Raw genomic sequence first — 23,141 nt, 5'->3', positions numbered from 1 at the left:
TCTACCGTGCGGTTGGTCTCCTCCTCCAGCTTTACCAAGGGGTACACCCAGGCCCACTTTTCCTCTCCTCCCCTGTTGGTAAAGAACCCGGGTCACAGGAGACTCTTGGCTGCTTTTACCTCGTTTAAACCCAACAGATTCGGATATCGCAGGGGACCAATCCCCGTCGAGAGCTCCCGTGACAGACAGCGGCGTGCACCAAAGAGAGAGAGCAGAAGTGGAAATAAAGAATTCTGGGAGCAGCAGCATTCCTGAGAAGGAATCCGGGGACCAGTTCGTGAGTTCGATTCCCATTGTGACGCTAACCCTGGGGCGGGCAGATCAGCCAGATTGACAGATCCTTCCGAGCCAATGGCCTAACGATAGGGGCTGAGTGGCAGCAGTCGCCACCCGTGGAGACACTGGAAAGGTAGAGCGGGCGGGCAGACGACGGCAGGGTAGGAGAGGAAAGAGGTGGCATAATTTATTTATTTTCCTGGAGGAGAAGTTCTGGACGTGCAGGTGGGGCCCGCAGGTGAGTGTTTCCCGCAAGGGGGAAATTCTTCTGTGCAGGTGGAGGCTGGGGAGGGGCGCGGCTTTGCTTTGCAGGTGAGGCGCCAGCTCCAGCCCCAGCCCGTGCTCCGTGCGCAGTGCATGGCCGCGGAGCTCCTCCTCTCCAAATGGAGGATAACCTCGCCGCAGAGAGAGAGGGGGGCCCCATTCCCGGGAGGCATAATAACCTCTCCGGGAGAGAGAACCAGATAGCTAGCCAGGGCCCTCCAGGATCTCCCTGGCCTGGTCCTGGCCCTGGTTCGGCCTTGGCCCTGGTCCTAGCCCCTCAGCCGGCCGGCCCTGGGCTTGAGAGATGGTGCAAAGCGCCAGTGAAACACTCAGAACACCATTCATCTCCTCCCGGCGGAGGAAAAAGGCCAGGAGGTGGGGGAGGGGCGTGCAAGGAAGGGGGGATGGGAGATCCAAGCAGCCTAGAAAACGAGACGCTTCCCTCCCAGATACAACGGCGGGCAGCTATAGCGGAAAGTGGTTGGCAGTGGATGTGCATTCAGGTCTCCGTCGCTGGTACTCCCCGTGTGATCCCTGGGCAGATCACTGCCCTCATCCATAAAGAGTGACCTGTAAGATTTGTTCCAGCTCTAAGCCCCTGACTTTGTGCTTTACTCCTCAACCTTGGCTCTTTCCTCCTGCACCGGATACCCCAGTTTGCCCATTCCTTTCGCCCTGCAACCCTTTACGAAGTAACAACCCCACCAAAAAACAAACAAACAAACAAACAAAAAACAAAACTTAGACCGAAATGTCTATCTCCTCCTTCATCACTTCCCAGTGGAATTCATTCCAGCCACCTTTCCCAGGGATACCCAGGTAGTGGCCTAGCCAGCGGCGTGGCCAAGGATTAGATTGTTTCCGTTAGGAACTCTGCTAAGGAAACCTGATGCAAAAACACCCTACCTCTCCCTTTTCCGGGCAATCCCCCTACATCGTTGGGTCAATACCTCAAGTTTTAGTGAAGATAAACTGTATCAGTTTTTCTCTCCGTTGAAATGAATCTTATGTAAGAATTCAGGAATGAGCAAAAATTAGTTTGTCCCAAGTCTGTTTAATTTAGTGTTTTTCTTCCTCCTGTATTTAATGTTTGTAGTTTTTCTTTTGTAGCTACAGCTTAACAGTCTTTTAAAAATCTTTTGAAGAAATGTTACTATCCAGAATTTCAAGTAATTGTACCTTCAGAAACTGTTCCAGGATGGAAAGTATCAGTGCTTTTCTTTCAGCCTTTAGAAAAACGAAGTCATTGTGCTAGGGATCAGTCCTGTAAAGGACAAATGGTAAATAATTCCTTGCCATCATTTGTAGCAATGATGAGGTTTCAGAGTAATCTCTATTTTTTTCAGAGTGGGAGTCAGAAAGTGGTTACTGGGGACACAGAAGCAGAAAGTACTGATTCTTTCCCCTTTCCATTAGGTATTAGGATTTGAAAACAGGTTAGTGGCATAATAATGCTATACTCAGAAGTCTTTCATCTTTTCACATTTTTAAAAATTGGTGAGTAAGAGACTCAGTGGCAGAATTTATCTTACCTAGGCAAGTATTGGCAGGAGAGCTGGAATGGGACAACCAGAAATGGCAGGATAAATGTACTGAAGCAGAATTTCAGACAATGGCTGGGGCTTATAGCCAAGATTCCAATGCCGAGTGAAGCCAGGTTAGATCATTTTCTTCAAAGACTTTGGGCCAAAACTTTCAGGAGACTGAGCTGTCAGCAGGTTCTGCAAATGGTAAGCACTTGACAAATCAAAAAATAATGTTCAAAAATGTGTAGTATTGACCTGGGTAGCAGCAATCCTATCACTATTCAACTTTGAATACAAAGAACAACAGAGCAACTCTTAGTAAATTAATCAGGGGGTATATTTCTATTTCTGTTGTCAATTCTGATGATTTATATGAACTGGGGTTTTTGAATTTTTAGTACATTCAAGTCATTGCTAGCTGTCAGGATGGGATAAAATGCTTGAATTTTAAGAAATGTGAACATTTATCGACCTCAGTCTTGGGCAACTGACTTGTCTTAGTATTTTTCAAGAAATGAATTTTGAATTGATTTTTGAAGCTAACATATTAGGGCTTCTACAGATTGGCTCCAAACTAGTTTCCAGCCTTTATGACTCTCACTATTTCACCTCCAACCAAATTTCACATCTGCAGCTGTACTCTGTTTCTGATATCATACTGTATTTTGCCAACACATTTTGCCCATGCCATTCCACAAACTTGGAATCCTCTCTCTTCCCCACCCTTTACCCCCACTTTCCATCATTCCAATGCACAAAGATATATTGATCGAGGGATAAGGATGAGGGTCAAACCAATGGATAGCCTGTTTGCTCCACTGCTATCCTGGAAATGTCATGAGCAGACAAAGAAGATTTCCAGCACATTAGGTGAATCCACTGTGGCAAATTTATGGGAAGATTTGGACAAAAATCTCAAAGGATGGACCGACATGGATGCCCTGTTACCTACATTATTAGAGGTGTTGTTCACAGATCCATTTGAGTATTTTGAGCACAGAGACCAGAATCTTTCTCAGACTGTAAAAACTAAGATTGTCCTATAGCATAGAATTAACATTTTTATTTAGGAATCCTATTGATAATCAGACTTCATGTCAGAGTGGGTAGATTACCAGCCTTGCAGTAAGGAAGACCTGGGTTCAGGTCCCACTTTTGGCACCTCCTGGCTTTGTGACCTGGGGCAAGTCTTTTAGCCTTTCAGTGTCACCCATACAACTTTCTGACAGTAAAGTTGCAGAATAGTTGTTGATTTGGATTTGCATTGTTAGAGTTTTCTACAGTGATGAGTCACAGATTTGAACATCTTACACCCCATCCAAACAATCAGGACTCTACTTCATCTCATAGTCGGCCTTGTTTGAAAAGAATAAGCCTAAAGCTCATGGCTGGTTGACAGACTAATCTGTTTGCTACTCTGTTGTCCCATATAGGTGTATGTTATATTGATGTTTTATTAACTATATCCTAGTTTTCCTTCTTTCATGTATCCAACCCAGTGGTGATGTCATATGAGCGTCTCTGGTTACATTTTCAGTCTCTTCTGGCTAATCAGCTTATCTTACTGTTTTACTTAAAACAATACTATTCAGTCTAAAGCATGGTATATTAGAGTGTGTGTTGGCTTTTCTTGTGAACTTTCTCAAGTTAGGAGAGACCTAGATCAAAAACCTAGCACTGATACTAGCTGAATAAGACATCTAACATTTTCAGATTTATTTCAACATCAGTAAAATGGGGATAATAATTCTTAGAGTACTCTTTCCAAAGCAACCTTATGAGGTCAACTTTGATATGCTTTCAAGTGCTATATGTGACAGCTGTTTAATATTTGTAAGTGATATGAACTTAGAGCAAGGGATAACAAATTCTGTTCTGATCCCTGTGTAATGTTAAAATAGTACCCCAGAGTTGGGTAGCTCTTTAAAGGGTTTATGGGAGAACGTGGGTGAATTGCAGAGGATGAGGTTCTGATCTCAGCATCATTGGAGGGAGGACCAGAAGTGAGGAGAGACCACAGATTCATTGAAGCATGGAAGTGATGAAAATTAAAAACAGTTCAAGAAGCCAGTTTTGATGTCTGTAAGAGGTTTTAAAAAAAGGAGGGATAAGCTTCACTTTGATATGTAACATTTCTTATCAGGGATAAATTACTTTTCCATTACTTAAAGAAAAGACTGACCTTATTGATTTGATTTTCTGTTTATTGTGCAGCATTGTGTTAGATACTTCTTAAGTAATTATAATCAGTAGACTTTCTCAATACAGTAATTATATTGTTTTGCTCAAAATGGTTATTCATCTTCAGTATCAGATCTGCTGGATTTTGTAATGTCTATTTCCTGGGACAGAGGGAGAATGGTGTATTGGATATCTGGGTTTACAGTCAGGAAGATCTGGGTTCAAATCCTAACTGTGATGCCTGTTAGCTTTTTCTTACTAGACAAATCAACTATTTACAGTTTGCCTTTGGCAAAACCCTAGGATTTATCTACTAAGTCTTGTGTTGGTTACCATGCATTCTCTATGTTGATTTTTGGTATTGTTATCAAACAACAAGGCATTCATTAAATGTCAGACAGTTACCAGGCTAGGTGCTAGGCACATAAGAAGAAAAATATCAGTCCCTGCCCTCAAAGAGTTTACATTGTATTGAGAGGAGATAACGTATAAATATAAAAGTATACGTAAGATACACACACACACACACACGTATGCAAAGGGTTTCAAGGTAATGGTTGGGATAGGCCACTACTAAGGAATCAGGAAAACCTTCCTGTAGAAGGAACGTTTGAGTTGAGCTTCAAAGGAAATTAGATATTCTGGGACATAGCGGGTAGGGATTGCATTACTAGCAGGAGGGAGGATGGTGTGGATAAAATTGTTGGTGCTATAACAAACTAGAACCAGAAATAGAGCTAGAACCAGAAGTTTAAGAACGAACAGGGATTTATGGAGCTTGGTAATGTGGGAGCCCCACCCACACCAAAGGAACAAAAGGACAAAGCTTGTATAGGTTTCAATTTAGGCAGGAGGTAAATTGGGTATGGGGTACCTCTTGATTGGACTGGGCTTGTTGCTGGGGCTAGTAACAGGACAGACTCTTACTTAGGTTAGCTATCTCATTAACAGATAAGACTGTTCTGGACATTTGCTGTCTCAGCAGAAAGGAAAGTGGAAGACAGGGTGGGGATTGCAATACAAATGGTCAGAAAAAGATAGAGGAACTGCAGACAAAAGAGAGTTGCTTTAGCTTTCTTAGCTATCCAAAGTGAGACTGTGGATTTTACCTTTGCATCTCTTAATTTTTCCCCCTTTCCCCTTTGACACTGCCACCACTTTGCTGCAGGCCCTTATCACCTCATATTTAGTTTATTGCAATAGCCTGCTGGTTGGTCTCTTGAATACAAACAAGCATCTTCCTGCTCCAGTCCATCTTCCACTCACCTGTCAAAATGATCAACCTGCCCCAGCCCACCTTTCCAAAACCCATATACCTTATACTTCCCACTTATTTTACAATCCAGTGGCACTGGCCTTCTTTCTGTTTCTCATACAACATACTGTGTCTTCCAACTCCATGCAGTTTCGTTGACTGTCCCTTATACCTGGAATTTGATCCCTACTCATATCTGCCTCCTGGCTTCCTTGGATCCCATTTTCTACAGGAAGCTTTTCCTGATTCCTCTTAATTCTAGTCCCTTTCCTATGCTGATTATTTCCACGTTTTCCTATAGATAGTTTGTGCATAGTTATTTGCATGTGTTTTTCTGTATTAAATTGTGAGCTTGAAACAGGGACTGTCATACTTTTCTTTATATTGTATTTAGAACAGTGCTGAGTGCATAATAGTAGACCCTTAATAAATAAATTGATTGACTGACTGACAGACTATGCAAAGGAACAGAGATTAGAGACCAAATATTATGTGCAAGGAACAGCAAGAAAGTCAGTTTGGCTGGACTGAAAACTGTATGAAAAGGAGTAATGTGTAGCACAACTGGAAAGGTATGTTGGAGCCAGGTTGTAAAAGGCCAAACAGAGGAATTTGCTGTAAGGAGTAATTGAAGTTTATTGAGTTTTGGAATGACAAATCCAGACCCATACTTTAGGAATATCACTGTCTATCACAGCTATATGGAGGAGAGACTTGAGTCAAGGAAATCAATTAAGGCCTATTTCAGTAATGGTAATGAAGATATGGGCTTGGGTGGTGACTCTGTGTGTGGAAAGAAGGGAATTATGCAAGACTTTTGAGTTTTGAAATGGACAAACCTTGGCTATTAGTTACGTATTGTGGCTGATAGAGTGAGGAGTTGAGAATGACTTCAAAGTTGTGAAGCTAGGTGATTGGAACTATAGGAATATTCTTGATGGAAATAGGAAGCTTAGAAGAGAAGTAGAATTTCCAGAAAAGTTGGCAAGTTCAGCTTTTGACATGCTAAGTTTGAGATACCTATAAGACATCCAGTTTGAAATGCCAAATGGTCCAATATTTTCTGATACACTTTCTTCCCTCTAAATTAGTTTTAGTTCTCGTGCCGATTCTAAGTGAACCGAATCTGGCAGTAGGCTTCCTATGTTCACATTCATATAAGCATTTTGACTTTATTTTTCCATCTCTCTGCCCCACTTTGTTGTTTGGAGAGATCTACAGCAATTTTTTTTTTCTCTTTTAACACAGAGTGGGTTTTGTAAATTGACCGCATCAAATTAACTTATGGAGGGCATTGCTGGTACCCTGCAGTTGGACAGTGGGGGAAATAGGTCTTTCCTCTTCTTCTAGAGGAGGATTTGCTGCTGAAAAGAGATTTTGTAAGATTTCCTGCTAATCAGGACTTATTAGTGTCTGTAGGTATAGGAGACTACTGTGAAGTGTGCAAGGTTAGTGACCACATAAAACAAATGAGAGACCCTGCATTCTGCTTTCCAGGAGCTAAAACAGGAACTTAATGTCTCATGCAAGAGTTACCTTTAAGTAGAGAGGGCTACACTACCAGAAATAGTTTTGCTTCAAGGTCTTTTGTGGCCATGAGGAATGAAAGGAAAGGTAATAGTCATGAGGTCGCTGAAAGCTGCTCTGAAAATTGAATATAGGAATAGCTTTTAAGTTAAAATTGCTTCTTTTCTATGATGTATCTTGAAGGCTGTAAGAATTGTGTTATTTATCCATTTTGATGTTTTTATATAAAATGTTGGCTTAGCCAAGCTCCCAGCGGCTTTGGCTTATCACAGTAAGGATGAGGCAGGACGACACAATTTAAACTGAAGACTCCATCTTAACATTTTATATAAGGTCCATGTTATTTTTTTTGTGTATATAGCATACCAAGATCCTGTTTTCTTCTGCCATTAAACTTACTTAATGATTTCTTGACTATAGATAGTGTCCTTGTCTAGAAATACAATTATTTATATTGCACATATTAAGTTTCTATATATTTTAAGTGTCCAAGAGTAGACAGCATACTTTTCATAATAGTAAAAGTCAATATAGACACCAATATAGGAATAAGGGTGCAGAAGCTTGTCAAATAATTTCCTGACTTGATTGATTTTGGTTTTAACCTTAAATATCTCTTGGGAGTTCTTAAAAGAGAGTTCATTTTAGGAAGTTTGCTTATTGGTTCATTTTCTGCGTTAGCGTTTGTATACTCTGTACATTTTTGTAAAACCAGATCTTTATTCCCAAAGTGTTCATTTTCTGCCCTTCTGAATCTGTAGTTCTGACTGACCTCTATTCCAGCAGTGCCTCATTGCAATTCAGAAGATAGTTATTCCACATGAATGCTTAGAATAAAGAGAGCACAATAAGGGAATTTTTCAAAATGATATTAACCACATAAGAACAACAAAACAAGGGAAATTGCTAGAACCCAGAAATAAAAATAAAACATCACAAAATCCTTTGAAATATTGTAATAATGGAATATTATTCAAAGTTTTTCCATAAGGATTTGGCTTCTGCTAATATAGACTAAACTGGAGAGACTATAAACATTGCTATTTAGGGATGTTGTGAATTTAAGAGACACCTAGTATCTCTTAAATCCCATTTTTATTCCTCTATGGAAGAAAATACTATTTAAACTGTAATTACCTGAGAAACATTTTTCATACTACTGGAAATGAATAGTCTGCCTACTGACAGACACCAGCAAATTTAAGAGAGGAGAAGGAATCAAAGATAGAGAGAATTGTTAGTAGTAGTAGTGCTATTGTAGAGATAACCACAACAATAAAAAAAAAACATACTATTTGGAAGAACTAGGAATTTTCCATTCCCCTCTCTTCAGGCAGTACCATACTTAAACCTTCTTATCTTTATACATACATATATAGACACAAATGCATTAAAAATGTATGAAAGAATTCTGTATGTAACTATATCATATATATTTTCTATTAGTACTATGCTTGATACATAGTAAGCACTCAATAAATCTCTTAATTCTTTCTCATATAAGAATCCTAATGTGACCTCTGAATTTAAAAAATCTTCTTTTGTAATAGAGTCTTATTAAAATAGAAATAGAAATATTTCTCATGTAACAGAAAGGCATCTAGTGATGTAATCATGCTGCTCTGCCAGACTCATTCAACATCAGGTATCAGTCTCTGCCATTCTCCATCAACCATCACTTTACCAAACTCCATGACAGGTATCACTCTCCACTTTGCCCTGTTAGTAATTACTCTGTTTCAGGCATGTTTCTCTATTCCAAACTGGTCTCCAAGTCTGATTTTTTTTTTTACACATTAGGTCACCTAGAATACTCTGAAACTATTTCCTAGAGATGCTATGGTTACAGTTTTTTCAATGGTTTTATATGTAATCTCTACCATTCACTGGTGAGTGCCATGGTTAGGTAATAAGCTTCTTTTAGGAAGAAAGGACAATAATAATTATGTTCTGTGTTTCTGTTTCTTTGTTTCTGGCCTTTTTTTTTTTTTGCTCCTGTACTGTAGACCTCAGCTGTATGTATTATTGTCAGAGCCACTTGGAACTTCATCCTCCGTATACTGGAGTCACTCCATCTCTTATGCATAGAGAAATTCCTAGGCAAAGAGGTTCTCAGTTGATATCTTTATCCAATAGCTATAAAGTTTAGGTCAACTCTCTGAACTAGGCTTCTTAGCAAAGCATCTCATCCACTAATTATGAAGCTTCCTTGAAACTTATCAACCAGACAACACCAGGAAGTACAGAACCTTGGTCAAGAATATGCTTACTCTTTGACCTTTGCTTAAACCTCCTCTGTTACTTCTTTCTCTAAATTAAACTACCGTCTCCCTTTTTCTTCTCCCTCCTCAACTCTCACCTAAACTGTGGTCAGAAACCCATTTTAGTTTTTAAGACCTAACAACCCCCAGGGTTGACTTAAGTCACCCTTCCTCCAGAGCCTCTATTTTTTACACTTGGGATAGGGTTTGAGAGGCACCATGCTAAAGAAACTATTAACTTTATCCAAGCAGAATCCCAGCTTTATGGAAAATAGCAACTGCTGTGCTGGTCGAGAGAGTCCTGAGATATAGTTGAGCTTGGTTGACCTTCACGTCAAGTAACCACGTTCTTCCCTACTCCCCAAATAATGAATCATAGCTTGGTCTCCAACTCTCTGTGCCCTCTACGTTTTACAAAAAAAGACTTCCAGGAAAGGATATTTTAGCCTGCCTTGGTAACATTTTTCCAGTTTTTTGTAACCTTTACTATCAGGAAGATTTTCCTTAACAGTAATTATTAACTCCTTATAATCCTTGCCTAACAACCAATACTCAGATTCTTCAAGATGGATCCTTGTACCTTTCCTAAGTACATAGTACTACCTCCTATTTGAGGTTTTCTATTTGTTTGCTGCTGTCCCTGCTACTGTTGCGCGCGCCCCCCCCCCCCATTGCCTGGGGCATATGTTAACCTTGGTTTAATTCCAACCCTTCACTCATTCTTCCTATTATCCTTTGAATACTTCAAGTTTGTCGTGTCTCTTTTAGGTGGTATAAGTCAATAGAAGGCATAGTAATATATTGAGCAGTAACAAACATTAATGGAAGGGTTACTTAAAGCTTTATATGATACATCTCTTTTTACTATTATTTTTTTTCTTATTTTGCAAAAAAAGAAGGGGACAGTTTTCCTGAAATGTGTGGTTGATTCACGATGCTCCCTGCGCAGTCTTGTTTTGTTTTATATTTTATAGTCCTAGGAATTATAGATGAGTTTGTTAAATCATCTTTCTCATTCCTCAGAGGCTGGTTCATAATTGCTCTGTAATGTATTTTCTAAAGGCTATTAGCTTGAGTAATGTTATTTTAAATAAAAAGTGAAACAATCTCTAACACTTCAATTTCCTCATCTACAAAATGAGGGTGTTAAGTCTCTTTATCTAATGGTTTAGACTTTATAGATTTCATTTCTTTGTTTCTGATCTTTGTTCTGTTACTTTAGCTCAAATATTCTAGAAAGAAAAGTATTTAAAAAAACAGCAGCAGAAAGCATGGATAATAACAGCCAATAGTTATTTCTTATAGAAAGTTATAAGAGCACAGTTATCTACTTGATAGTTCAACCTTTTGAGTGCATTTGTTGTTATCTGCTTGTATTTTAAATTATGACACCCTTTAATGGTGTTTTGGTATTTAGACCTCAGAGTTTCAACTAAAGGGCGGTACAGTGAGAAATGCTTTAAAATAATAACCTTAGGAATTTTTTTAAACTCCTTTCAAAACTTTGGCTAAGCCAAAGATTCCCAAACTTTCTTGGCTCACATTGCTCTTAGTGCCTCAGGAATTTTTTCATGGTACCGGTGACCAAAAAAATACCTACCAGTTACCCTTATTAAATAGTTAGGTCCAAAAAACTTAATAATTATTTATGTCCTAACACTTGAATAGCTGTTTGAAAAAGAATACATGTAAATTGAAAGAAAAATGTGTTTTTCTTTCATTCTTAAATACCCACAGTTACTAATGTGTGTGTGTACCTGTTGGGTACCATATAACTTCCTAAATCTTGGAATCGGATTGGGCACCACCACCCTCATTTTCTCTTTTGCATTGATTTTTTAAAAATGTCACAACAGCCATGGAACTCAGTTTTGCAAAGATAAGTTACCACAAATGAGAGTTCGAGGAGCTGGAAGTACAAGTAAACAAAAACATCACACATTCAAGAATGTCATCAAAAGGACTGTGGTGCAATTAAAAATTGAAACTCTGAATAGCATTAAACTAATACAGTTCTCCCAAAATTGAAAATATTCCCCAGTGCCCCTGCAAATTAGCTGCAGGATGGGAATGGGGGCTGCTAAATAATTAAACATGTCTTCAGCAAGTGTTGCAGAGCTGGCCAGCATGATTCTATGGACCAGTGCTGTCAAATAAGATTTTCATACTCAGCAACCTTGTGGTGATTTTACTCACCAAATTCCTATATGGTAGACTGGTTAAATGTTAATAGAATAGTTATAGAATCTTTAATAGAATAAAAGACTAGGAATAGAAATGTGAAATGTAGTTGAATCAGGCGTGATTCTACTAGAGTCATGGGATGGTGGGATTTGGCAGTCAGAGGAAGTCAGCTAAGTGAATTCTTGTGAGGCAGCACTGAGCTGGGCCAAAGCTCAGTCTTACTGACCTGTCCTATCACGCATGACTTTACTGTTAGTGGCAAAGAATGCCCAGAATGATTGTCTGCCTAGGGTGCTAAAAATTACAAGGCCTTTAGATCTAGAGCTGGGATCCAGCTTCTGTAATTCACAAAGTTCTCTTTAACTTTCCCAATGACTTTATGGTAAGTTGTTTAAAATATCCTGTGATAAATTTTTTTTTGTTTCCTTGTCACCAGCAGGAGTTGTATTTTTATTGTGCTTTACAGATTAAAAAATGTTGTACTTTTATTAATAAAGGGAACTCCTGATGAAGAAATCTTCTTGAATAATGCAGATCCATGCCAACTCTGCAACTTAAAATCTAAGGAGCCATCTGGGACACTGAGAAGTTAAATGGCAGAGCTTCCTAACTCCAAGGCCAATACTCTACCCACTGGGAGTAGCTCCTTCCATTGGAACTTTTAATATACCCCTAAAATTACACTATAAATTGAAATATTAAAAGAATGCAGCTGTGTTTTTTTCTCTTTTCAGTGGCCAATTTGGCGTAATGGTTCTTCATTATTGTTGAACAAAGTTTATTAGATGGAAATATGCACCATATGTGTTGGGGATTGATTTGGGTTTTTTGATTGATTTTTTTTTTTTTACTCTTTTTTCCTTTTAGGATCGTGCTTCTAGCTGAGTGGAGAGCTATAATTTAAAAACCAAAGTGCCAACTAGGGATTGTCTTTGGTACCTGCACTTTCTAGAGATCATTCAGTACTTTTACATTGCTGTGACGGTAAAAATTGTATTCCAGTTGGGAAAATGAAGCAGTTGAAAAGAAAAAGGAAAAGCAATTTTAGTGTTCAAGAAACTCAGACCCTTTTGAAAGAAATTAGAAAGAGGAAAGAAGTAATATTTTCCAAGCAGCTCAATACAACAATTAATGAGATGAAACGGAAGGCATGGGAGGAGATTGCTGAGTGTGTGAATGCTGTGGGAGAAGGAGAACAAAGAACCGGGACTGAGGTGAAAAGGCGATATCTAGATTGGCGAGCACTTATGAAGAGGAAATGGTTGAAGGCAAACATAAAGCTGGTGGGCTCTGGCTTCCCCCTTTCATCATCAGATTTCAATGACTCTCTCACAGAAGAGTTGGATGAAAAGATTTTGTTCCCAAATGAGTCAAATTTGGACTGGCAAAATACAGCTGATTTCAAGGAAGCAGATGGCTCCTTAACAGAAGTCAAAGAGGAAGAAGAAGAAGAAGAGGAAGAGGAAGAGGAAGAGAAGGGTCCACAGAATTTTGAAGTAAGTGGTTAGCCTGGTTCTGTGTGCAGTGTTAGCATGTAATCCTTCCTTGACTGGAGAAAAATTTATGTAAATGTGTATATGTGATTATATTTGTATATACATAAACACACATATATACAAACACATGCACAAATACATACCTTTATAAATAGAAACGTGTTTCTTATGTTAGCCTTCAGATTTTCATTATAGCTCATATTTTTACTTTGACATCTGGGGAATTTTAGCATGCGGTTTTATTTTGTGTGGCTAAGCAATCTAGATTTTAAGCAACATTGGGAATTAAAGTGCTTTCACTGAAGTTGTAAATAAATGCTTAAACAGTTCTCTTTTCTTTTCTTGCAGTTTGAAATGGAGGAGGAAGAAGAAGAAATGTTATCCTCCGTGCTGCCAGAGTCCAAGAGGGAAAACGAACTTGATGATTTCCCCCACATCAAAGAGTTTGGTACTCTTTCCTCAATACAGCCTCAGTCTGCCTATGATGATTCGTACTTACTTATAAGCTTGGAGAAACAGAAGCTTGAGATAGAAAAGCAACGTCTAGATATCGAGGCAGAAAGACTACAGATAGAAAAAGAGCGCCTGCAAATCGAGAAGGAACGGTTGTGGCATTTAGACATGGAGCATGAAAGGCTCCAGGTAGAGAAAGAGCGGCTGCAGATCGAAAGAGAAAAGTTGAGGTTGCAGGTTGTCCATTTGGAGAAACCTGCTCTAGAAAATGATCTCGGCCAAGCAGAAAAAAACATTCTGCAGCCCCTGGATTTAGAGACTGAGAAATTGAAACTTGAGAAAGAACGCTTGCAACTGGAAAAAGACAGGTTGCAGTTTTTGAAGTTTGAATCTGAGAAACTTCAGATTGAAAAGGAACGCTTGCAGATAGAAAAAGAACGGCTTCGTATTCAGAGGGAGGGACACTTGAAATGAATTTTCTAAGTTCCCATACATAATGGATATCTTCATGTAAAGGTTTGTAAGTCATAGGTAGGATTTCTCTAAATCAAGTAGCAACAAGACTGTTGCTTTTTTTTCTTTTTTTAGCTGTTTTTCTGTCAGTTTGTTAGTGTATTTAAAATGGGAAAAAATTGTGGTAGGCAATAACTCATTGTGACTAAGTAGTACATATTTCATGTGATATAGCTTTTTCACTCTAGGAAAAATGAATGTGCTATTCTCTTCCATTCAGTAATGTTACTTAGGATGTTGCGTAATATGTGTCCAGGATTCATAAGCACCTTCACGTGTAGGCTAATTGTGTAATTTCAATACTATATTAACTTTGCTCCTAAAACTACAGACAATTGAAATAAATCCACACTGGTTTATGTAGAGGTACTTAAATGACCAAAACATTAAATATTATATATGTAGAAATGTGTAGGTAGTTATCTTAGACTGTACTGAATGATGATAATTTTTTTTTCCCCACACACACACTTCAGTTTACAAACAGCCATTTAAGACTCAGCAGTTCAGGAATCATTAGGGATTTATCTAAAATGAATCATATTCAAAAACTGTTCAACTTATCCTGATGACTTTGGATATTTTTGTCAGTGTCAGACCTGTGTAGACACAGCCGAATAATTAGTCCCCTTTCATCTTGAGTCCTACAAAAATCTATCTTCTCTATATTAACTAAAAACTTGAATAAATAAATGGGTGAGCATGATAGAAATTTTGCAGTTGTACATGAGTTTAAACCCTGCTGCAATTTTTAGGCTTTTACAAAAAGGAGTTGGTGGGGTGGGGCATAATACTTGCTAAGACAAAATGGATTTCTTCTCTGTGCCCCACCCCAAGGAATAATATTTGTTTCATCAGCTCCATTGGTATTTAGTCACAGAAACTAAAGATTTATTTAAATTGGTGAAAACCCTCTCCCTAATACCGGAGGTGCTTCCTCCATGCTCAGGTCATGACCCCTGGTCCAGCCACAGCTGGTGGGTTGGGGTGTAGAGCTATTGCTTCCTGGACTGGTTCTGGGAATTGAAGTCTTCCATTGATCAATTTAGCACCTTTCATGAGCACTACATTCACTTTAGGAAAAAAAAAGGGGGGTAGAGAATATGGAAACATCTTTCAACTAGATCTTTTGTATTTTCTGTTTTGTAGAACTGAAGCCTAGCACTTAATTCATCTCACACATTGAGAGAACTTGACTGGCTGTGTATTTGCTCCTTGTAAAATCCAGAATGGCTTGCTGATGTGTAAAACTAGGACTTATGCCATACGTTACACCTACATAGGTTATATGTGTATAGGTATATTTGTACTTCCTGACTCTGCAAATAGTGTTATTTTTCTATTGTTGAGACAACCACTTCTGCCATAGAAATAAATTTACTTAATACTGATGGCCTATGGGTTTGTTATTTCAAGTAGGGTGTCCAACTAAGGTAAATGGGATTGTTGTGCTTGGGACATGGATCCTGGAGAGAGGGGGATCAGTCTTTAGAATTGTCTCTTTAAGCATAGAAAAAATAGAGAGCACATGGCTTCTGTTCTCACTGCACATGAAAATCACAGAATTTTAGAATTGAAATCTTCTAATAACCACCATTTAGTCCAACCCATGCATAAAATAGAATCCTCACTGTAACATACCTGGCAAGTGATTATCCAGCTTCTGCTAAAAGATCTCCAAAGAGGGGAGGGAACCCACTACTTCCTAAGGCAGCCCATTCTACTTAGGGATAGCTCTAATCATCAGGAAGTTTTCCTTTTTCATCAAGCCTATATTTGCCTCTCTTCTATTTCCATTCATTACTCCAGGTTTGCCCTCTGGGGCCAAGCTGAATGTAACACTCTAATGAGGATACTAATGGCACCTATCTCCCAGGGTTGTTATGAGAATCAAATGGAATAATATTTGTAAAGCAGTTAATAAATGCTTTTTAATACTTCCTTTTTACTGTTTTTTTCCTAACTCCCTTCTTTTATCTCCTCTTTGCCAAATCCATTTTTATGAGAATATAAAGTTAGACTCCTTGAGTCTCTGGAGTACTGGATTTTAAAAGAGAGTGCTGTTTCCACCTCATTTTCCCCTTTTGCCTCACCTATTGAATTCACTCTGATTTCTAATTATTTGCTCTACTTTTAGAATGTATTCACTGGAATGATGAAGCCTCACGAAAGGTAAATATTCAATGCTTAAACCCATTCCTTTTGTTCTTACTGGTGACTGCCCTCATGGCTGACTTGTGACCTCTGATGATCAACAGCTCTCCTAGAACTATAACTCCAAAAGATGTTCTGCTTTTCTTTTGAGAATACTTTATCTGCACATGTTGACTCCATGTTTATGCAATGTACAGTACTATGTCTCAGCACCTTTTTGAACCCCTTATAAATTATTCCTCTCACATCACGTAAGAAAATGGAAGTCATATGAAAAGATAAAAGATATATCTTCCCCATCTTTTCCACCCTAACCCCTTACCCTATGATAACAAATTACAAATGCCTCTTAATTAATTGCCCTACTAAAACTTTGGAATGCTGAATACTACCCCAGTTGAGGGGCAGTGAGGCTACGAGGGATGGGAGAAGTGAGTTGGCTGAGTTTCCACAAGTATGAACTCAGAAGCTTAGCTCTTCCTCTTGAACTACTGGTTATGCAGGTGAAACACCCTGCATAATTTACCTATTACATTTGACAGCTAATCCAAATAGGGTACTTCTATTATACCCAAATACAAATCACTCCAATTTGCCTTTTTTTCCCCTAAAAAATTAAAAACTATGCTCTAAAAGATCCATTTGGGTCATGTCTTTTTATCCCCATGCTGCCCCAACACCCAGCTCTCAATGGATTGTATATAATGTTAATAAATGTTGAATGAATGGATGATTATCTTCAACTACCACTTCTATATGGGTGAACCAGCAATTTAATATCCAGCTCTGACCTCTTGTTTCTTCTTCAGTTCTGTGTTTCATCTGCCAAAAAGACACATTCATTTGGAGGTCTTGTTGCCATCTAAAACTCAACAACCAAAAGATAAACTCATCTTTTTCTCCAAATTGGCCCCTTTCCCATCTTCCTTCTTGTCTGTGGCAGGTGAAAGATGAAGTGACTTAGGAGAGCAAAGGTTCAATCTTCCAAGCGTGTTGACTTATTAAGCAGTGCATGCCAGTTACCCAAAAAACTAAAACCAGTCCTCTACAGCTTAGGCCTAGATCATGAATACAAGGGCAGACAGACTTATTCATAAAAACAATCAAGGCCAATTAATTAAAAGGAAAATGCAACATTAGGTAATCTGATTTCTAATTGGATGAACGATTAGAGACTTTCCAATTTGGGAGGGGCCGAGTGAACAGGTGTGACTCTCCAAATTCAGAAAATGGGGTGTTCCATTCCCTGTCCCAATCAAAGGAACATGGGAACAATAACTGATTGGTGTGGGGACAGTTTTAAGATAAGATGTGGATTGTTTGAGATGTACAATTGTGAGAAAACTCGGATCAGTCTTTGGATCTGTCCAAGTTTCTGATCTGCGTAACCCAGGACCTTGGTTAAGGGTCTCTAAACAGCAGGTAGTGGTAGTCCAGTTTCCCAGTCATGCAGGGCTAGGTTCAAACCATGCAATAAGGTTTTCTCCCAATTCCCACAATTGATCATATGCTGTCCTAATCCCTTCAGTTCCTAATCCTATCTCCCTGGTATCATTTTTGATTCATCCTTCACTTTTCGTGTTCAACCTACTTCCAAGTCATAACTTTTAAACTGTCTTGAACTTGAACTTTCCATTCCCAATACAGTGAAAAGAGCTGAATTTGGAGCCAGAGACTTGGGCTAACACAGTGGTACTGCCACTAATGACTTGTGGTCTTCGGCGAGGCTTAACAGTTACGTGGACCTGATTTTCCCCATAGATAAGTGAGGGGGTCGGATTAGATAAATTTTGAAGTTGCTTCCTGTTCTAGTGTGTGTGTGTGAGACAGAGAGAGAGAGAGAAACAAAAGCAGAGTGAAGACGGGAGGGCAGAATCAAGATGGTGAAGTAAGGCAGGAACTTGCCTGAGGTCTCACAAATTCCCCTCCAAACAACTTTAAAATGACACCTGAAAACAAATTCTGAAATTGCAGAACCAACAAAAGGATGGGGTGAAACTATTTTCCAGCCCAAGACAATTTAGAAGGTTGACAGAAAAGGTCTGTCTCATTCAGGTGAGAGGAGAGCACAGTCCACAGGTGGCCTGGACAAGTCAGCAGGCTGTGCCCCAAGCCAGCAGTGAGGCCCTGCCCCAGCAAGCCTGGGCAGGCCTTGGAGGTGACTGAGTCAGCAGCAGTGACTCTGGGAACCCTTAGCCCACAAAAGGTAAGGGGGTGGGACAACTAGTCAGAAGGAGATTACAAGGAATACTTTGCTGGCACTGGGTGCAAGATTCTTTTGCGTGGGCCAAACGGGGATCTGGGTCGTAGTCCCAGGGTGAGCAGGAGCACTAGCACACTAGAGAGTGCAGCCACAGTGGGGCAGGAATCCTGGTCACAGTTCCACTGCAGAAAAGAGTGCTTGTGGTTGCTCACAGGCCAGGAGAACAGTGACCACACCTCTCCTTAGATCATACCACCTCAGAAACAGAAAAAAAGGGGTGAGGGGAGTGGAGAGAGGAGAGAGAGAGAGCGCACACCTGTGAGTGCTGTGGATCAGGAGTCTATTAACAATAATACCACCTTACACTATAATTTTTTATAGTTGCCAAAGTACTTTCCATTTGAACTCAACAAATATTTATTAAATACCTACTGTTGGCAAGGCATTGTGCTAGGTAGTGGGGATAGAAAGACAAGAAGAAAACAATTTCACTCCCCCCCCAAAACAAAACAAAACATAACAAAATGAAACCATCTCATTTCAGACATTTACTCAGAATAAACTACTCCAGGACCCTTTCCTCCAGTCTGTCTCCCCTCCAATTAAACACATTTATTCTAATTCATCCGTTATACTACTGCCAGGCAGATTTGACTTCCCTCATATCACTGAGAGCCAACTGGATGTGGGAGAAAGATCACTGGCCCAGGAGTCAGGAGATCTGTTTTGTAGTTCCAGCTTTGCCACTTTCATCACCCCATGACATTTAATTTCTGTGAGCCTGTTTCTTTATCTGCAAAATGGGGCTAATGTTTGCTCTTTCTACATTTTAGAGTGATTGTGAGGCTCTCATAAAAATATATGTAGAAGACAGCCCAGATGGTGGAAGGAATTGAGCATTTCTCCTGAGTTTCCCCAACCCAACCCTCTGCACAACTTTTAAAAAATGCCTCAAATTAAATTCTGAGTGTGATTTAAAAAAAAAGTCATAGTATCTCATTTTTGCAGCCCAGGGAAGCTCAGGCAGACCAAAAGAGAGGTTTGCCTGAGAACACTGGAGGGAGAACTGGTTGCAGAAGCACCTGTGGTAAGTAGCAGCAGCAGCTGTGGTGGTGGTAGCACCAAAAGGATACTAAGCTTCCAGTCAGAAAGATATTACTGAGGCCCCTTGTGCTAGCAGTGAGTGCAGGACCGGGCACCATTTGGCAACTCTGTCACCCATTACCCAATTCAGAGTTGCAGATCCAGAGTGGAGAGGAATAGGTACCGTCTGTGGTTGAGAGGGAGTGAAAGCCCTACATAGGACCACAGTGCAGATCAGGAGGGCAGTGACCAGAACTCTCCCAGTATCACACCACCTTGGAAACTACCACATTTTAGGAGAAAAGGACTTGGAATATAATGTTCTAGAACGTAAAGGAGCTAGAATTATAGTCAAGAATAACCTATTGAACATAATCCTTCCGGGGGAAAATGGACATTTAATGAAAGAGGACTTTCAAGCATTCCTAATGAAAAGACCAGAGCTTTTGCAGAATTTTTTTTTGCAGAAAATTTGACTTTCAAATACAAGACTCAAGAGGACCATAAAAAGGTAAGCATGAAAGAGAAATCATAAGGGACATAGTACGATTAAACTGTTTACATTCCTATATGAGAAGATGATGCATGTAACTTCTAAGAACTTTATCATCATTAGGACAGTTAGAAGAAGCCTACTTAGACAAAGAGCATGAATGTGAGTCTGTTGTGTTGAGATGATCTCAGAAAAAGAATGGAAGGGTAAGAAAGAGAAGAATGGGGAAAATTATCTCATGTAAAAGAGACACATAAACCAGAGTTTTTACAATGAAGGGTAAACAATGGAGGGGTTATGTGTGTGTGTATGTGTGTATGTGGTGAGCAGGCAATACTATACACCACCATCCAGGGAATGAGTTATAACCTTTACCTAAGCCAATTACATCTGACAGCACAATTACCAGTTTGTGGCCTTCAGAACTAAGCATTAGAGTAGATGAACATCTTTGTTGGGAGAAGATAAGCAAAGGTATTTGTTTGAGGCATCTTTGTTCAGTTCATTAGGGAACTTGAGTAAGAATGTATCTATATAGATATAAGGTGGTGTTGGCCCTCTGCTTGCAAATCCCTCTTGTTACTTCTTTTATGCTCTGAACTCCTCTGTCCAGCTCTTAAAGCTTTATGTAATCTGATCCAACCTTGTTTCTTCAGTATTATATTTTGCTAGTGTTATCTCTGGCAAAACTCTCTGCTTTTCCCAGATGGATCTCTTATTCATACCTCAAATATGCCATAGGCTCATAGGTTTTGATCTGGAATGGACCTCAGAAGCCATCTAATTGAAGCCTCTTATTTTATAGATGAGGAAACTGAGACCCTAAGAGGTTAAGGGACTTCCCCAAGGTATTCCATGCTCGTGCTCACCTCTCTGCCTTTGTTCGTGCTGCTCTCTTACTACTGGAATCCCCTTCTCAAATTACCTAGTTAATCAACAGAAAGTCAACAAGCATTTATAAAGTACCTACTACGTTTCAGACATTGTAAGTGCTGGGGATGCAAGGAAAGGCACGTGACAGTCCTTGCTCTCAAGGAGCCCCCAGTTTAGGGGCAAAGACAAGGTGAAAACAACCATACAAACAAGATATATACACAGTGAATAGGAGATAATCCACAGAGGGAAGGAACTAGCATTGAGGGACATCAGGAAAGGCTTTTTGTAGAAGGTGGAAATTTAGAAAGGACTTGAAGCTGGGACATAAAGATGAGGAGGAAGGGAATTCCATACCTAAGAGACAAGTATCAGAAATGCCTGGAGTTAATAGATGGTGAGTTTTGTTTGAGGAACAGCAAGGAAGCTACTGTTGCTGGATCATGGAGTATGTGGTAGGGAGTAAGGTTTAAGAAGAATGGAAAAGTGGGGGGGGCAGGATATAAAGGGAATTGAATACTAAATAGAGGATTTTATATTTGATCCTGGAGGTGATGGGAAGCCACTGGAGTTTATTGAGCTAGGGAATGACCTAGTCAGACCTGAACTTTTGGAAGATCACTTTGATAGCGGAGTAGAGGATGAATTGTAGCGAGGAAAAGGCTTGTAGCCAAGACACCAACAAGCAGGCTATTATAGTCTAGGCAAAATGAGGGCCTGCACCAGGGTAGTGGCAGTATCAGAATAGAGAAGGGAACATATGTGAGAAATTTTATGAAGGTAAAATCAATAGATACGCATAGATTAGATAAAGGGGATGAGAATGTGAGGATTTAAGGATGACATCTAGCTTTCAAGCCTGGATGACTGGAAACCCTCAAGAGTAATAAGGAAGTTAGGAAGAGAGTAGGGTTAGGAGGGGAAGATAAGTTCAATTTTGGGTATGTTGGATCTAACATATATATGAGACATCCAGTTAGAGATGTTCATTAGGAGGTTAGAAATATAAGAGTGGACATCAGTAGAGAAGTTAGGACTGGAGAGGGAGATTTTAGAATCATCAGCACAGAGATGACAGTTGAATCCATGGGAGCTGATGAAATCACCAATTGAAATAGTATAGAAGGAGAAGAAAAGAGGTAACAAGACAGAGCCCTGTTGGATGTTCATAGTTAGTGGATGTGACCCGGATGATGAAATAGCAGAGGAGACTGAGAAGGAGGAGTAGGAAAGATAGGAAGAGAACCAGAAGAGGATAGTGTCATGAAAACCTAGAGAGAAGAGAGTATCAAAGAGAAGAGGGTGATCTACAATGTCAAAGGTGCAGAAAAGTCAGGAAGGATGAGGATTGAGAAAAGGCCATTAGATTTGGCAATTAAAACCCAGATAAATCATCAACATTCCTATATATTACCAACAGGATCCTGCAGGAAGATATAGTTAGAGATACCCCATTTAAAATAACTCTGAGAATATAACTACCAAAACAAACCTAGGATCTATATGAATAAAAACATAAAAAACTGTTCACAAATAAAATGAGATTTAAAATAAATGGAGAAATATTAATTGTTCATGGATAGGCAGTGCCAATATAATAAAATGACAATTTTACCCAAAATTAATCTATATATTCGATGCCATCCCAATTAAATGACCAAAAAATTATTTTATGGAGCTAGAAAAAATAATAAAATTCATTTGGAAGAACCAAAGGTCAAGAATATCAAAAGAGTAAAGGAAATATGTTTAGCAGTACCAGGTCTTATATGAGGAGGTGATAGGAAACCACTGGAGTTTATTGAGCTAGGGAATGACCTAGTCAGACCTGAACTTTTGGAAGATCACTTTGATAGCTGAGTAGAGGATGAAGTATGGCGAGGAAAAGGCTTGTAGCCAAGAGACCAACAAGGAGGCTAGTATAGTCTAGGCAAAATGAGGGCCTGCACCAGGGTAGTGGCAGTATCAGAGTAGAGAAGGGAACATGTGAGAAATTTTATGAAGGTAAAATCAATAGATAGGCATAGATTAGATAAAGGGGATGAGAGTGTGAGGATTTAAGGATGACGTCTAGCTTTCAAGCCTGGATGAGTGGAAACCCTCAGATTTAAATAAATGGAAAAATATTAATTGTTCATGGGTAGGCAGGGCCAATATAATAAAAATGACAATTTTACCCAAAATTAATCTATATATTCGATGCCCCCCACACTTTTCCATTCTTCTTAAACCTTACTCCCTACCACATACTCCATGATCCAGCAACACTGGCTTCCTTGCTGTTCCTCAAACAAAACTCGCCATCTATTAACTCCAGGCATTTCTGATACTTGTCTCTTAGGTATGGAAACATGTTATAAGTCAGTGATTATGAAAACTATCTGGTACTGGCTAAGAAA

At 39.4% G+C, this 23,141-nt stretch overlaps 1 protein-coding gene across 1 annotated transcript; it reads left to right on the top strand.

Annotated features, from left to right (window-relative positions):
- Positions 1-378: 378 nt before the first annotated feature.
- On the top strand, positions 379-15,327 carry MSANTD4 (Myb/SANT DNA binding domain containing 4 with coiled-coils). Its single transcript, XM_027849542.1, has 3 exons — positions 379-514; positions 12,342-12,970; positions 13,319-15,327. Exons 2-3 carry the CDS (start codon positions 12,485-12,487, stop codon positions 13,895-13,897), a joined length of 1,065 nt encoding a protein of 354 aa, XP_027705343.1. The 5' UTR covers positions 379-514; positions 12,342-12,484; the 3' UTR covers positions 13,898-15,327.
- Positions 15,328-23,141: the final 7,814 nt, after the last annotated feature.

Source organism: Vombatus ursinus, unplaced genomic scaffold (assembly GCF_900497805.2).
Source record: "Vombatus ursinus unplaced genomic scaffold, bare-nosed wombat genome assembly UNPS02007612.1, whole genome shotgun sequence".
Classification (NCBI taxonomy): Eukaryota; Metazoa; Chordata; class Mammalia; order Diprotodontia; family Vombatidae; genus Vombatus; species Vombatus ursinus.
This window is presented reverse-complemented; position numbering and strand designations above follow the sequence as displayed.

Excerpts from the sequence above, each read along its gene's own strand:
- MSANTD4 (XM_027849542.1), top strand. The coding sequence starts at position 12,485 with ATGAAGCAGTTGAAAAGAAAAAGGAAAAGCAATTTTAGTGTTCAAGAA. Across the intron at positions 12,971-13,318 it reads AGGGTCCACAGAATTTTGAA|TTTGAAATGGAGGAGGAAGA; the intron begins GTAAGTGGTTAG and ends CTTTTCTTGCAG.